The 17250-nt window shown below is 34.2% G+C and overlaps 1 protein-coding gene across 1 annotated transcript in view; it reads left to right on the forward strand.

The window, feature by feature from the left end:
• LOC145286323 (protocadherin Fat 4-like) overlaps positions 1–17250 on the forward strand; it is a 342844-nt gene that overhangs the window by 71111 nt on the left and 254483 nt on the right. The window contains exons 10-11 of the mRNA XM_080135245.1: positions 6369–6481; positions 13432–13608. Of these exons, the coding sequence (XP_079991371.1) occupies positions 6369–6481; positions 13432–13608 (290 nt within the window). The remainder of the gene's footprint in view (positions 1–6368; positions 6482–13431; positions 13609–17250) is intronic.

Raw genomic sequence — 17250 nt, forward strand, 5'->3', positions numbered from 1 at the left:
ACAATTCCCCCCCCCCGAAAAAATTCCATTAAGAACCTGTATGCTTGCCCAACTTTAACTCTCCCCCCTCTCTCTTTACCCTCTCTACTTCACCCCACTCCCCTCTTTCCCTCATCTAAAAGGTTTCCCTCATCCACTATAAACAAGAAAACAACTATCTTTCTAAGAGACTCACATCTCAAGCAAGCCGTTCCAATGTACCGTTCCAAATATCATCTCCAGGATTATTTTGCTATCTTTGGTATTTTGATAACTATACTCTTGATTCCGAGTACCATTGCACACTTAACTCAATGCTCGAATTCTATTACTCACGGGGATAATTACAATGGAATGGTATATCCACCCAGTTTCGGATATACTTTGTTCAACATCAAGAAAGCATTTGGACTACAGCAACCAACACACAATCAACGCAACAACGAATAAGGCTGTCCGGTATACTTTTCGAAATATCAATAAGGAGCAGTATACTTTCGCTATATGAAAATATCACTTTCTCCCATGGGCCTATTTTCTGCCCACCTGGATTTATAACCCCAAACGACATTGGACTCCTTCCGATTATGGACTACCCAGGTTGTATCAACTTCTCTTTTCGTATAATTTTCTCCATATAATTATTCACAACTACTTAAAAGACTATTTTCAATAATTGTGCTGAAAAGCAAAATAGCATCCATTCGCAGCTGAACATTTTGCTAACTGCATTTCATTTCCTCCGATGATATGAGCTATTGTTGAAAATCCATGGATTAAGGAAATTAAAATAACCCCTTCTATATATTCCTTTCGTCAAGCAATAAATTCTTAAATCGAATATATGTCCCTATATGTTGTTTTTTCAGAATTTAAAATTTAACCATGAAACGTATATATTGCTCTATTCTTAAATATTGAGCTTTTCCTTTTGGCTAGAATCTCCTTGAAAGTATTACTTCAAGTAATAACTATCAGGATTTTCCATCTGAATTCTATCAGTGTCTTATCTCGCTTATATATATATATATATATATATATATATATATATATATATATATATATATATATATATATATTTTATATATATATGTATGTATGTATGTATGTATATCTGACAAGGATGGACGACGATAGATTGCCAAAGCGCCTGTTCTATGGTGAAATTACACAAGGAAAGCATCCACAACATAAACCAAGGAAACGCTTTAAGTATAACATCAAAGATAATCTTAAAGCTCTTGGTATTGACGTGTTCAGTTGGGAAAGTGCTTCCAATGATCGTAAAAAGTGGCGCTCCTTAGTCTATCATGGCTGTGATAGTTTTGAGAAGAAAAAATATGAGCATGCAAAAATGAAGCGTGATATCTGGAAGAAAAATCTGTCAGATATATCAGGTCTGTCGGAGGATTTCATGCAGAACCACACCTGTGATTTATGCAGTAAAATGACTTTATCCGGAGCTGGCCTAGCTTGCCACAAGCGTTCACATGGAGATCAATCTTTCTTTGATGGTGTAAACTTTGCAGGGCACAGATGTTCTGTTTGTTCTGTGGTCTGTAAATCGAGTGGAGGCCTGAAGCGTCATACGAGCGTCCACAGTAGAGCAGCACCGGTTGACATCCCTCAATCTCAGTTTAAGTGTGACCTTTGCAACAGACTGTGTAAAAGCAGCGCTGGTCTGAAGAGCCACCTTCGTTCGCACAGAAAATAGGAATTGATGCATTCTTGATCACATCTCCGCATGTATGTATGTGTGTGTATAAGTGTATATATGTGTACATAATTATAATATATATATATATATATTTTCAAAAACACATGAAAATAAATGAGTAATCAACAATAAAGCAAGGGAAAGATGGTCTTCTTCTGTCAAGAAGTGACAATCACCATGTATGTATATCTATGAATATGTATATATGTATGTATGTATGTATGTATACGAGATACCCAACTAGTTAAGTTTTTAATTCAGTGATCAATAAAGGCCACCACTCCCACCTTTAGGGACGATAGATTAAGAATTAAGATTTACAAAGAAAGATTAGAATTATTATTTGGTATACTTGATTTGATATCTTATTGTTGTAATGTCCACCTTATGGATAACAATGAACTCTCTCTCTTGCTAAAAAAAAAGACACTTTATTTCAGACCCATACCGGTCCATATTACTTATTGAATTTGAAATAGCTACTTGTTCATTATTGCATAGTGAAGATAGTCAGACACTGTTCTTTGATAATTGTCCAACTTTGATTTACCTGAATGATATGTCCTGTGAAAGGGATATATTCGATTGAAAGCTGAGTGGTTTTGGCTGTGTATTTAAGTAATAATCTGCCTTACTGAGCATTTGTTCATGGTTGGAGTTCATATATCTTTAATGTGAGGCTTCTGGCGTATTTTGTGACGTCTCTCCCAGGCAGTTTTACCAGTGTGTATATATGGCTTAACCAGCCAATCATATTTTTGTAAGAAAGAATCCGGATGTAATCCATTACATCACTAAATTGATTCCCTCTGCTCCAGTTCTGCGCACTGACAAAGAACAGCTTCATTTAAGCAGAGAAAAATGCGAGCGTGACTTCATTCTGGCATACAATATCTAAATAGGAATTTAAATCTACCTTTCAAGGAGTTTTCATCACATTTAGTTGCCAACTCCACAGACACCTGCAGAAAACTATCATCTCTGCCTTCAATTCAACAGGAAAAAGACTTCACTCTTTGTCTGTATTTCTACTTTCTTGTAAATGATGTCTACTATATTCAGGCATAAACTCGTCTCAGACAGCATTTAGACAATGTAATAACTTTTAATTGCCTTTTTTACATTGATAAACATTATCTATGTAATTATCGATAATTACATTATCGATAATGTAATTATCAATAATGTAATTATCGATAATGTAATTATGGGTTACATTGATAAACTTTGCTATTATTTTCTTTTACATCATTATCATATCGTATGGATCCGAAGATTCTATTGTTGGCATTGGTTTCCCCGATATTTTTCTAGACATTGGGTACTTACATGAAGGACCTCGAGTTGCCAACGTTCTAAGTGAAAGTGATTTTTGTGGAACGAATTAGGTTCGAACTTGAAACACCCAGGTTGTCAGTCTGTGTCGTTAACCACCTGACCCCTGTCACCTCCCTTCTTTACAAAAAATGATTTATTGATTGAAGGGCTTCGCATTATCTATACGTCTGGACTTTGTAACTAACTTTACCTGAAGAACGTGGGGGATGTAATCTGCACTAGCACTCAATACATGTTTGCATTTAATGGTGTCGTTGTCATTCACCTCTCGCTATGACGTCATTTACATAATCTTGTTTCCAAGTTTTCGCTTATGACACGACATACCTTACATACAATTTGTTTCAATTTTTATAACAAGTTTTAAAAATGTAATCATGACTAATTTCTTCAGAAACGATAGATGGACAACTATGATCCACGGCAATTAATTCAGTACCAAACAATTTAAAAAATACAAAATCATGTCCAATTTGTGATACTATCGACGTTGCCACCCGCCTCTCTGCCCTTAAATGTTAGGAAGTAAAAAATCAGAAATACGAGAAACGATAAGCAGGAGGGCTCACACTAATATTGTTTTCTGCGCTTGTGCTGGCTTGTGCTTCCCTGCCTATATATATATATATATATATATATATATATATATATTCAGCCACTCTGATGAGTTGTGGACGACGAAACACGCGTCAGTGGATAATTATATTTAAAAAAATAATATATATGCCGCTCTCCATTAAAAGATTGATCAATGGGAAAATTATTCCCAACAAGCATTTAGGTAAAAAATGCACTTTCGTATAAATACTTGAATTCATTCAAGAAAGTATCACTAACAAAAACAAATAAAAACATATATATATATATATATATATATATATATATATATATATATATATATGACCTTTTTTCTAGCAGGTGTTTCGACCCAACAGTTGTTAGGGTCAATTACTTATTCACCTTCAGCGACATTTTTTGACAGCTGCACCACCAATGCTCAGTGTGTTTTGGTTACCGTCATGCATGTGTGTGAGTGTGTGTGCACAGTCTCATCACACGACATATTGGACCTAGAAAGCAATTGCTGGGGGACGGACACGACCAGACAGCTATCAACAGACAATGTTGGGGGTCCCTATTTCTATGCTAACGTCAACATCTATATAATCTGTCGAAAACATTGGCTCATCTCAATCTCTTTCGAGCCACAACCTGCATTCCACTGTGTCCTTAACTGTCGCCAATCTAAAATTATCTATAAACTGTTCCTAACTGATGTAAACTGTTATAAAATTCATTGCTTCTCCTGCCCCCAAACTAATTCTAAATACATTGACGTCCATTATTCAGTCTGTGGTTTGAATTGTCCCCCTTTGCAAATTGGCTGTTTGGAAAAATGGAAAATTAGATGGCTCTGGTTGATAGTCAATTTGCATAAGTGGAGAAATGGGCAGCATATAAACGGTACTTTTTTTTTTTTTTCAAGCAGGCGTGAAGAGTGCAGAGAGTGAAACGATGGTTGGAAGAAGTGACAGCGAATTATTTTTGTGACGTTGAAGAGCTCGACCTTTTTGAAGGAACAACTGTGTCTTATATATTTTTAAAAAATTTCTTTTTTTTTCTACTTCACTACACAGTCATTTAATCCCATCCACTATCACACCTTGATTAACTATCCTATTTTAGTTTCCTTTGTGTACATTGGTGAACAACTTCCTATAACTTTTGTTGTGCTGATAAACTTATTTCCTTTTTTGGTATATTCCTTCTATTTTTTAAAAATTCCTAACACATTTTTTGGGGGAAAAGGAGGTGACATTGATAGTATTGCGTGGTATCATACACATGCACCTAAAGCGTAACTGATTAACATTAGCTACTCATCTCATGTTGTTTTATTTTGGCGTGATCACGAAGGTGATCGGACTACAGGTTGATTGTACCTCAAATGTTGTTCGTCATTTTAATTTTGATTGAGGGATATCTCTACTCACTACCACATTATTCATATTTTTAGTTTTAGTTTGATAGAAAACTTTTGGCACTTGTGTAGTTTAGTTTTGGAGGACAAGTTTTTCACTTTTGGAGACGTTCATTCGAAGCAGGAGGAGACAACTCAAGGATTTCACTGAAAATATTAAAGTTTTGTGTAACTTTTCGGTAAAAGCAATGTAAACAGGTGCTTCTATATCATAATAACGAAAAATATTGAATTTCAAGTAAAACAAATGGTACCTACGTAATTATCAGGGGTGTGTGTCAAAAATGGTAGTAGCGGTTGGGGGGGGTCAAAACAACAGTAGGCAGAGGTGTTTTAAAAACAAGTGGTAGAAGGCAGGCAGGCTCGAAGTTGTAATGCGAAGGAGAAAAATTAAAAGGTTAAAATAAAATTGACGTCTTAGCCGATATCTCCATCGCCCGACCGGAAATTCCGAACATTGAAATTAAGCATAGTCAATCCAACCGATACGATGACTTGCAAAAATGGCGATGCAAAAACCGACCCCTACTTGTAGAAAACTGTTCAGTTGAGAGTGAAGGAATTTATATTTTTGGCCAATTTTTTTATATCATCATCTGAGATGTTGAGCTTCAAAACGGTACTGATTTCGTCAGAATCTGTCGCATCTTTCAAAAGTTTTTGGCAGACATTCATACATTCAAACAAACCGTCGATTGCGATTTATATTATAGATTACAGATAATAATCATTAAAATTTATAAATAGATTTGAATGGTCCTTATTGGAAAATATGTGACTTTTTTTCCTTCGAAAACGAACCTTTTTTTTTACAAAATTTAAACTTTCATAAAATCTTCTTGAATTGTCTCCCCTATTCCGAGTGGGCACCTTCGAAAATGAAAACCGAAAAATTGTCTTCAAAAACTAAAATGCGCTAATTTTTTATTAAAGTTTTCTTCTGTATTTTTTTTAAGTAATGCCTTAGTTATTAGAGTGAATATACAACTTAATCGTTATACATTTTTACTATCATAAAATCTGTTTAAATATTTAGAAGAGACTGAAAATTTGGGTAATATTTATTAATTAATGCCTAATACCGATTATTAAAAGTTCACAAAAAGCAGATATGAAGTTTTATGAAGCGCTTCCACACCCTTGTTCTAATTTTCTTTCTTTCTGTTATTTCACCCCAAACAAGGCGCAGTGCCACTTGGACGTAAGGGACTACTAAATTAAAATAAATATAGTCCCCATTGTCCACCGTTATGCCTAGCAGTTGTGTTCCAAAATTTATAATTTGTTTACATTCGTACACAAATGTTCAGTATTGTTTCATCGTTGTTGAAACCACTTCATTTTTATTTTCAGATAAACCAAAAGAATTTGATCAATATTTTAAATTCAATAATCAAACCATGTCTATAAAGGTGAAAAAGTCATTGGATCAAATCTCGTCTACAAAATTCCGGATGATAATCAAGGTAAGTTGAAACACAAGAGAGATCAAAATGTACAAAACAGTTACAAAATTAGAGTCGAAAGCAGGCGAGAGTAGACTGAGCCGTAAAGAAAACCGCTGAGGACTGACGCGACCAGATAACTATCGACAATGTTGGGGTCCCTATTTCTACATTACGCAACGGTATCACACACACACACACACACACACACACACACACACACACACACACACATTGGCGCTTCTACACTATCAGAACGAAATTTCAGAAATCGTGATACTGAATTTCATATGAAATTTATTCCTTGTATTTTTAAGATGATTATATCCCAAAATTATGAAAATCGATAAGGTAGAAAATTATTTATTAAAGAAAATAGAAAATAGAATTTGAAGAAAACGATCGTATTTACTTATGTAAGACACAGGAGAGTTCAAAAGGGAGGTAATTTTCCGTTTTGATTTATTTTATAAAAACAAGATGACCGCAATTTTTTACCGGCTAACATGATTGAAGTTGTTTTTTTAATAATTCAATAATATTCAGGTAATTTCGACTGCATAATTTGAAAGCTAACATTGTAATTTATCAAAATTGACAAAAAAAAAAATCGGTAGAAATAATTGTTTTTTATTTGAAAACTCCATTTATCGACTACAAAATTTCGTTCTGATAGTGTAGAAGCGCCCAAATCTTAACTGATTTATATCAAGTACTAACCTTGTGTTATTTTATTGTGGTGCGATCACATAGGTGATCAGGTTACAGGTTGATTGTACATCAAATTTTGTCCGTTTAATTTTGGCTGAGGCATCTCTCCATACACTAGCACATCATTTATATCTTAACTGGAATTTAATCAATGTTTGGAATTCAGCAACTAAACCATACCTATAAAGATGAAATGGTCATTGGATCAAATCTCGACTACAAAATTTCCGGATGAAATTGAAACATATAAGTGCTCCACAAAAAGAAGTAAGTTGCGTCTACAAAAGTTTTAAAGTTTCTCAGTTTGAACGTCGGTTGCGTTTGTTTGACACATTTTTTCTGCCTGAGAGTATTATGTAGTTGATGAGGGCCAGACTGAAGCTATTATTTACACGAGTTTAAACTAGTTGATATGGATATCTAAAACGGTTCCTTATTATCAGGTGTGGAACCGACGGTACCTATGACATATCTCATCTAAACTTTCTGTAAATAAAAATATAAAAATATGCTCTTATTTTCGGATTTTTTCCTTATAACAGAGCACTCTGAGCAATCCTTTTTTCCTCCAAAAAATATAACTAAGTATATTGGAAAGGTTAGGCGCTGTATGTACCGCGCCAGGTCGTAGAAATTTCCAGGTTGGTATCTAGAGGCACCTTAATTCACTGGGAGAGATGCACCCCCAGTCTTTGTTAAGGCATGCATCTCGGAGAAGGAAACTGATGTAAAAGCTGTGATCTACTCTGTCCTGTGGCAGTCATCTGCCCCAACAAAGGTTAGTAGTAAGACAAAAAGTGTGGTTGGTTCTGCACAAAGACTTCACCACTATAAACAAATCATCTGTGTGGATTACCGAGCAACTTAGTTGCTGTGGTGGAACCTCATACGTTGAAATCGATAGGAGAGTCCATCATATATAGATAGATAGTTTTTTATTTAAATTTAATTCAGAAAAATATAATTTTTCACAATGGAAATTTATTACTTAAACAAAGAATACAATTCAGTTTTTTTTTTTCCTTAACCCATGGATTTTCAATGTAGCCTCATCTCCTCAGAGAAAAAGTAATTAGCAAATATTAGATCTAATATATCTAAAACACACCGTCCATAATATATTTTACATTTTTTATCCTAGTATATTTTTTGACATTATCTTATTGTATCTCTATTTTAAGTGTGGGCTTAAAATATCTGATTTGAAAGTTTCCAACTATTCTGAATTTTTTATCAAAAATATTACGAACGTTTTTAGTCTGAAAATCACATAAACCCCCGAAATTTAACCTTTTGGGAACATGATGATTAACCTAGTTAAAAAGATAAAATTCAGGAAGCATCCTCCTAATAATATCACCGGTAAAATTAATAGCTTTGTAACTAAAGTTAAGAAAACTCATGCATTTTGGCCCCTGCAGATAAAATTAAAAACTACTATAAATTAGACTACCCACTTACAAGAAAATTATATACAAGGAATTAAACAAATCGTACAAATCTGTCCTTACTAATAAAACAGATGAAATTAACATGGAAGCAAAAAACTTGCTTGAACTAATGAATATTCATAATCACATAGAAATTATAATCCCAGACACTCCAAGATTTTCCTTCAAAGATCATAAACCTAATTTCCATGACAACCCATCTATTAGGCTGATTTGTCCCTCTAGTTCTGATATAGGTTTAGTAAGTAAAATTTTTTTAGATAGAATCATCCCATCTATAAGAGAAAAGATCAAGTTCCCACTTTGGCAATGCTTTGACTTTGTTCTTAAATGGTTCTTAAATCTTAAGAATAAGTAAAGATTAAATTTTATTATCTTTGATATAAATAATTACTATCAATCTATTTCCCTTATACTCTTAAATAAGGCATTAATATTTGCTAAAAAAACATCGGACATTACTGACGTGGAAATAAAATAAAAGAAAGTCCTTAATACATTTTGATATAAATAAAATTAATTCTATTGGTCAAGAAATACACTCCCAATAATTTCGATATAATAATTGGTCCAACAGACTCTGCCCTGCTTACAGATTTAGTGGAATTATTCCTGTTGAAGGAGCTTAATATAGAGTTCAATATTTTACAAGGAGGACTTTACAGGGACGACGCACTATTTTCACACCTGCCAGGCCAAGACTGTTCAACGATGCCATCAAGAAGCTGCACGAATTTTTCAAAAACTATGGCCTGTCCATTGTAGTTGACCCAAATAAGAAAACTTCGAATTTCTTGGATATTTCCCAAAATTTAAATTCTGAATCTTACTCTCCTTACCATGAACCTAATTTTAATCTATTTTATGTGCATAAGAAATCGAATCACCCAAAATCTATAATTAACTCAATAGTACCCGCCATTTCAAAAAGGATATCAAATCTTTCATCAGACAATAAAAGCCTTTGATCAAATTTCAAAGTTTTACAACAATACCTTAAGAAATTCGAGATATACAGATAATATAGAATACAACAAAAATGATCATATGTCAATAAGTTAAAATCAGTAATTACCTATAATATGACCCTGAAGATAGGTAAATATAATAGAATACATTCTATTCCAGCCAAAAATAAGCTAATCCCAAAATGGTCACTTGTGCTTATCATTGTTTAATTTCAGTGATCTGGCGATATATATATATATATATATATATATATATATATATATATATATATATATATATATGAATTTTACCAACTACGTTATCCATTATGCCATGGATCCTTGCAGACGAATTTAAAAAAAAATCCTTATCTAAAAAGCAGAATATTTAGCTGTATCACAGCTCTTCTGTGAGGTTAGATGAGAAAGTCCTTCCAGCTGAATTTAAAAGACAATTGTTTTGATGAGAGGAAAGCATTTTTTCATCTATACTATCAATGCAATAAGTGGAATCTAAATTCATATATTTGCATTTTAAGCAGCCGAAAGTGCTCTATACTTTTTTTATGAAAAGCTATGCATTATCCCTAGATATTTTCTTTATCAGATCTGTGTAGATGTTTTACGGCCTGAAAAATTGAATATTAAATAAATAGAGAAAATGCAAACCTCCAACAAATAGGAAGTTATGCATATAATGTAGTAAATCCCTTGTCTTAAATGAGCTGAAATATAGGGAATATTTATTAATTGACGTCTAACATCTATTGTTAAAATTTCTTCAGAATTGGAGGTATCTAAATTTTTACAAAGAGTCCCCCTCTCCCCACCTTACTTCCTCTTCTCAATTAAACTAAATATAGCTTACATTTGAACTAAATTTATCTAGTTGTAGTCTTATTTATAGAAAGGTAATTTGCAGCAAATTTATGTTTGCTTATGAAGATACACATCAAGATACTAAACATATTCATAGAATTTTTATTCTAATTTTGATCAAAATCCGTTACATGATTTTGATTCAAGAACCGTTGGAAATGTGAAGCAATGGTTTCATAAGAAAGTCCTAAAAAAATTGAAATTCAGGGAATCTTGCTTGATTAGTGGAAAATTACTATGAATCAAATTCAGTACAAATCTAATATATTTGAATTTTCAAATTGGACATGTTTTCCTGTTTATTCAAAATATTCTGAATAAACTTACATTTTGTTAATATTTATTTATTTAACAAAAATTTAAATACCTTAATTTTCACAAAGTCCTTCCATCCTTTTTATTTGGTTTTCATGAAATGAAATTAAACTTAATGTCGCCAATATCTTTACTATTAGGAGCTCTGTTGCAGAATTCATAATGATCGGTTAATTAGTTATGAATGACTCCTGCACATAAAACTATATGAACGTATAAACATATCTAGCCAGAGTGCATTACTCTGCGACGTAAAAGGTCAACAGTTTTAACATGGCAAAATTTGTCATAAGCTTACTGTTTTTTTGTTGTTCTTTTTTTGTTGAAATCTACCCATTTCCATTACATTAAAGCGGTTATGGTTAGGCTTAGCTGCTAAAATAGCTACCAAATTGTATTGTTTTGCTTTTCAAAGCGATAACTGTTGCACAAACTGATCCATAATATTAACTTGTTGCCTTATTTTTGTTGATTTAGAGATTAAGAGAGACTGTTTTGTTTTGAAAATCTTGTTGTGCGCCCACCCTAAAGGTAATAATGGACTCTTCCATTTTTTTTACAAGGGAATCACCACTTATCAAGCCCCAGAGGCAACTCGAGGATAAGGGTTAAAGAGTGTACATTGGTCAAAAGGACAACATCATAGTAATCGTTAGAAGTGTAAATTTGGTAAAATTGGATTACTAAAGGGGAACGGCTCATCAAGAACTTGTTTACGTTGGACTGGAAAACAGGAAAACGGAAGAGAGTTCCACATGTGTGCAGTTCTAAGAAAGAAACTTTGTTCATGGAATCTATGTTTAGGTTTAGGCACAGATGAAGAGTGGGGAAATTATTGATAGTGTTTTTATTGGGAGAATATGTCTCTCAGCGTTAGCACACAATTTATGCACAAGGTATGCACACTTGGCAGTCGGACTGACGTATAACTAAACTCTTTATTTGTTGCAATTACTTTTGTGTTTAATATATTTGTTTTCACAAAATACAGAGCTGTGTCTTTCTTCCAGATACGAAACCACAACACTGGCAACGAGAAAATTTAAAGACCTCAAAAATTTATGTCATTTACAACAGTAAGAAACAAATAATAAAATCAAACAGTGAAAGAAATCATAAAAAATCAGAAAACAAATTAATACAGTGGATTAATTTTCCTTGTCACCGCTTGGAAAATCAGATAAAACTACTCAATAAAATTTGGCAATCATTTGGGGAGCTAGCCACATCAATATAACCTTCATTTTTTTTTTTAATAACTATTTCAGCTCAATTTCCTACTTTCATATCTCAGCTGAGCATGAATATTAGTGCTAGGACGATTAATGGAAAAATCGGAATCCAAAATAATTGAAACTTTTTAAGGTATTGGAATCGATATTAGAATTGGGAAAATTGTGTTTACTTTCCGATCCCAAAAAGCAATTCTTTTAATTGTTTTTATTTGTTTTTAATTGTTTTTAATTGTTTTTATTTGTTTTTATTTGAAACTTATTTTCCAATTGCTAGTACAGGATGACCCAAAAAGAACGGGCCCCAACTCTAATTAGGCCCCGTTTCTTAGTGTTTTGTCCGAATGAAATGAAACTTTGGTCATAACTAGTTTATGATATTCAAAACATCACACCAAAGCACTAGGGTCTTTGGCCTTTTTTCTCCGTTCTACAGCATATGTTCTAGATGGCCTCCATTTAGCTTTTGTTTTCTTTGGGTCACCCTGTATTAGTTTAAAAAAATGATAAATATATATTGATTTTAAATTATCAGTAAAACTACAATTTATAGATCACCTCTACTACAAGTAAAAATGCACATATGTTTTTTTACAGTGCACCCCCAATATTATTAGAATTTATGCTCCTCCACTCCTTCCTCATTGTTGAACCATTTCCTTGTCCTTTTCGGCTGTCAGGATTTCCCGTCTCTGCTGCTTTAGGTGTCACATGAGTTAGCTTATAAAAACCCTCACATGAGTATGCCCTGTCTCTTTTTTGCCCTTTTTTTATCTACCAGCAGGACGTGGCTGAGCCTCATTGACACATGCCCAAGACGGCAGTAACAGAAACCCAGCCCTCTTCCTACCATTACCGACCTGAACTAAAGACTATTTGTGACAAACCCGAAATGGCAGTTACAAGTTAGCCATCATTTTTCACTGAATTCCTGCTTAGATTGCAACCAAGTTCGATATGAAAAGAGCTAGAATTGAGAAACACATACGTGCAAATTGTTAGTTGAATTTTTCATCCCCAAATAAGTTAACACAAAGCACCTTTTTTGCAAATCTTTTCTGTACAATTTCTTGTATCATCTATTTGCTCAGCCAGTAAAATTGCTTTAAATATCATACGCATTTGTCGTATTCTTTCTCGTAAACCAACTTTCGCTATAGTCTGTTTCAGATCTTATCCTTGATTTGTTACCGCATTTTCACATGTGAGAATTGAACTTTTTTCCCGGGTAAAATTAATTCCAATAATATTTAGATTTTAAACGAATCAATAATTGTATCAAAATTGTGAATTTAGAACGGAATCAGCAATTTTATCGGAATCATAAAAAATATTGGAATCGTCCCATTACTAATGAATTTGAATATTTTTTAAAGAATGAATAAATACAACGCATACGCACATACTTTAATTTATTTTTTGGATTCTATTATTAGGCTTACCAAGCTGATCGACCAACCGAGAGGTATGATATGGGTGTTCTTGTCATTAATGTATTTGGCATTAATAAATATGCTCCAGTGATGACTGCAACCTCATACAAAGCTTCAGTTCGAGAGAATGCGGTAATACCAACCCTATTGCTGCAGGTGAATGCTATCGACAAAGATCATGTAAGTTGGCATTAGATACTTTCCTTTCTTTTATTTTACGTCAGGTTCATTATTTGTTATGTTTTTTTACTTTTTTTCACTCCGAACAAAGCATTTGGAATATGAGGAGTTACTATTTGGGATCGTGTCTAACAGGGAATTGTGAGGAGTTGAGCAGCGAGATATCTATTCACATTACATTTAAACTTTAACAGGTTAGTACAATCAGGAAAGCAGGAAACAGGGAGAAAATTTTAAAATCTAATAGCGCAAGAGAAGAAACTATTAGAATAGAAAGCTTTTCGACATCTCGAGACCACAACAGTGAAGGGGTTGAATTTTGCTGCTTGTCAGGTTAGTCGGGCATATGTATGCCGATGAGGCATAAGTGCTATGAGTTCATCAGAGCAAATTCCATTAAAGTACTTGCAAAACAGACACAAGGATGCACCATTGTGACAATGGGATGTTGAAGCTGGGTCGACAGTGCAGGACGTATTAGATTTGACTCTTTTTTGGATTTTTCTTTCTAAAAGTGAAAGACAAGTGGCAGATGCATAAGTCTAGATGTGGCAACAAACTCCATGCATAGAAGAATGTTGACTTTCAAAATATATAGGCTGCTTTCTGATGTGAGTGATTTTCTAGCACAGTAGAGGGAGCCCACCTTCTTTGCAGCAACCTTGGCAATGTCCTCAGCGTATTTGTTTCGATTCATGTTACCTTTGAATATTAAACCAAGGAGTTTAAAAGATGAGCTCTCAGGTACTATTTGTCATGACAATCGGTGGTGGAGAATGTTTTTGTTTTGTAGTTGTTAAAGTAAAGTATCACTTCTGTGAAGATTTCTATTATTATTTTAAATCTAAATCTTTGTGAGTTATCTCCCTTTTTTGCTGATCTTCTCAAAACCCAGCATTTCACTAGCAATAATGTTAATGACAAAACTAGTCGTACCATTTTAACATGTCTGGTATAGTAATTAACATTACCAAATTTTGAACCATTCATAAATCACGTTCATATGGAACATCGCAATATTACAGATGTTTACTTTAATGTCATAAATTACGTTTTCTTTTTTTTTTTTTTCTTTTTTTTTACACAGTGATCACCACTTATCAAGGCCCGGGAGCCACTCAGGGATAAGGGTTATTGCAAGTACATTACGTTAGTGTGGAGATTTGATGAAGTGTTTACTTAAGGGGGCGGTTCATTAGGAATTTGTTAACATTGGACTTGAAGACATCCAAGTTGTAGTCCGGTGGGAAGCAGGCAGACGGAACAGAGTTCCATAGGCATGCAGTTCTAAGAAAGAAGCCTTGTTCATGGAATCCGCGTTTTGATTTAGGCACAGATATAGAGTGGAGGAAATTTTTTGCCGTGGATTCAGCTAGACGGGTGTTTTTCGTGAAAGATTGGTGAGGGGGGGACCAGAGATTGGAGTTCAGACGAGTTCAGATGAGCACCTGCCATGGAAATAACGTTGAAAAACTAAACACTAAAGGCATACATATGTTTTTACTACATTTCTGAATTTTTGAGATGAGGATTGGTTATTCATATTATTTGGATTCTTCAGACTACTATTCTCATCTTGAGTGTCATTTTGATAACGTTTCGGTCGATATAACTTCCGGCCTTCTTCAGGTGCATCTTGTTGAACTCTGTAATGTTTCTGTTGAAATCGGGAATCTGGATAGAATGTTGAATGGAACCCTTTATTTAGTTCACGGGTTAGCATGCTCATGTTCCGTCATCCATGACTGGATAGAAATTCTAAATAATTTGCAACTGTATTTTTCATTGCCCACACTGAGAATGTAGCCTTCACTTTTACAATTAATTTTTTCAAGTATTCTTACCACGGTGCCACGGGTCCTTGCAGACAGTTCTAGTACGACTTTATTTCTAGTTGTAAATATCACTATTTGTTACTAATTATTATTACTTCCACTGAGAGCTTTCCAAATTATATTTCTAAGCGTAAGAAATAGCACATGAAAAGTCCATTATATCCGCAAAGTTGTCATATATAGAATATATCCTATGACCTGTCAGACGAGTTGCTACTTTAGGCCTATTTTAGTGAGATGGGCCGCTCTGTAGATAATGCTCAGACCATTTTAAAGCTCCAGTCCGCCCCTGAGTAGAAGGCTTTCTTACACCTAAGGATCTCTACTGTGAAGGGGTTGGGATTTAGCTACTTCTCGGGTTTGTTGGGGGTATTCACGTCGAGGGGGTACAAGTGCTTGTACTTCGTCAGAGAATTCACCATTAAAGTACTTGTAGAACAGGCAGAGGGATGCAGCATTTTGTCGATGGGACAGAGGCTGAAGCTTAGATGACAGTTCAGGATCTATCAGGTTGGCGACTCTCTTTTGAACCTTGTCCAGGAGTGAGGGACTAGTAGCAGATGCACCAGCCCAAATGTGACAACAATACTCCATACATGGGTGAATGGTGGCTTTTTAGAGGTACAGGATACTTTTAGGCGTAAGTAGCTTTCTAGCACGGTAGAGAGAGCCCACCTTCTTTGCAGCAGCCTTAGCAATGCTCTCAATTCCAGTTCATGTTCCCTGTATCTATTCCAGTTCATGTTCCCTGTAAACATTAGGCCGAGGAGTTTAAAGGATGTACTTTCATTGACTTTGATTTTGACCAGAGCTGGGAATTGAATTGACAGAAGGCATGGCATATTTAATAATTATGCATGCCCTCATTTGGTGTGTGTGTGTGTGTGTGTGTGTGTGTGTGTGTGTGTGTATGTGTGTGTGTGCGTGTGTGTGTGTGTGTGTGTGTGTGTGTGTGTGTGCGTGTGTGTGTGCGCGTGTGTGCGTGTGTGTGTGTGCGTGCGTGCGAAAATGTACGTTTTTGCAAATATTTTCTATTCTTTATGCATACCAATTCTATTTTATATCAGAAGCTCGATGGGTGTTAAGATATAAAACAGAGCATATACAAACAAATAAAATTATAAAGATAAATATTTATCTTAAAATTAGAACCTACCAAATCGCATTACATTTGATTAGATTGATGATACTTTTTGGACCTTACGGCGTACAATTCCTTTGGATTTATAAACTCTTTAGATTTTATGATAATCTCTTCAGAACTAGGATTGCATTCTGTTCATTGTTGACCTTACTAAACTTAACTTCATTAATTATTTGAGCTTTCAAATTCTAACAGAGCTGAGAACAGTAATCCAAAGATTTCAAATAATATGAATAATCAATCCTCATCTCAAAAATTAAAAAAATAATACAAGTGTTATAAAACAAAACATTCTGTATATATTTCATTACTTACTACCTAGATCTACTTACGTATTGAGCACTCTTGAAGTAAATACTGAAAACAGATACATAAAAATCCTTTATGATCAAGATGAAGTTAACATAACGCTAATAATCGTAGCAGTACTAGGAATAATCGCAAAAACTTTGAAAAAAGAATGGGAGAAATTGGAATCAGAAGGATGGGTGAGAAAATACAATGAAGAAAAATAATGAAAACGACTGAAATATTTAGGAAAATCCTTGAATGCAGAAACTAATACACATACGTTCAAACTCCTCGGCTTAACATTCACGGGGGGGGGGTATGAGTTAGAACAGATACGTTACATGCATTGCCAAGGCTGCTGCAAAGAAGGTG

Source organism: Euprymna scolopes, chromosome 10 (assembly GCF_053919585.1).
Source record: "Euprymna scolopes isolate OS-2025 chromosome 10, ASM5391958v1, whole genome shotgun sequence".
Lineage (NCBI taxonomy): Eukaryota > Metazoa > Mollusca > Cephalopoda > Sepiida > Sepiolidae > Euprymna > Euprymna scolopes.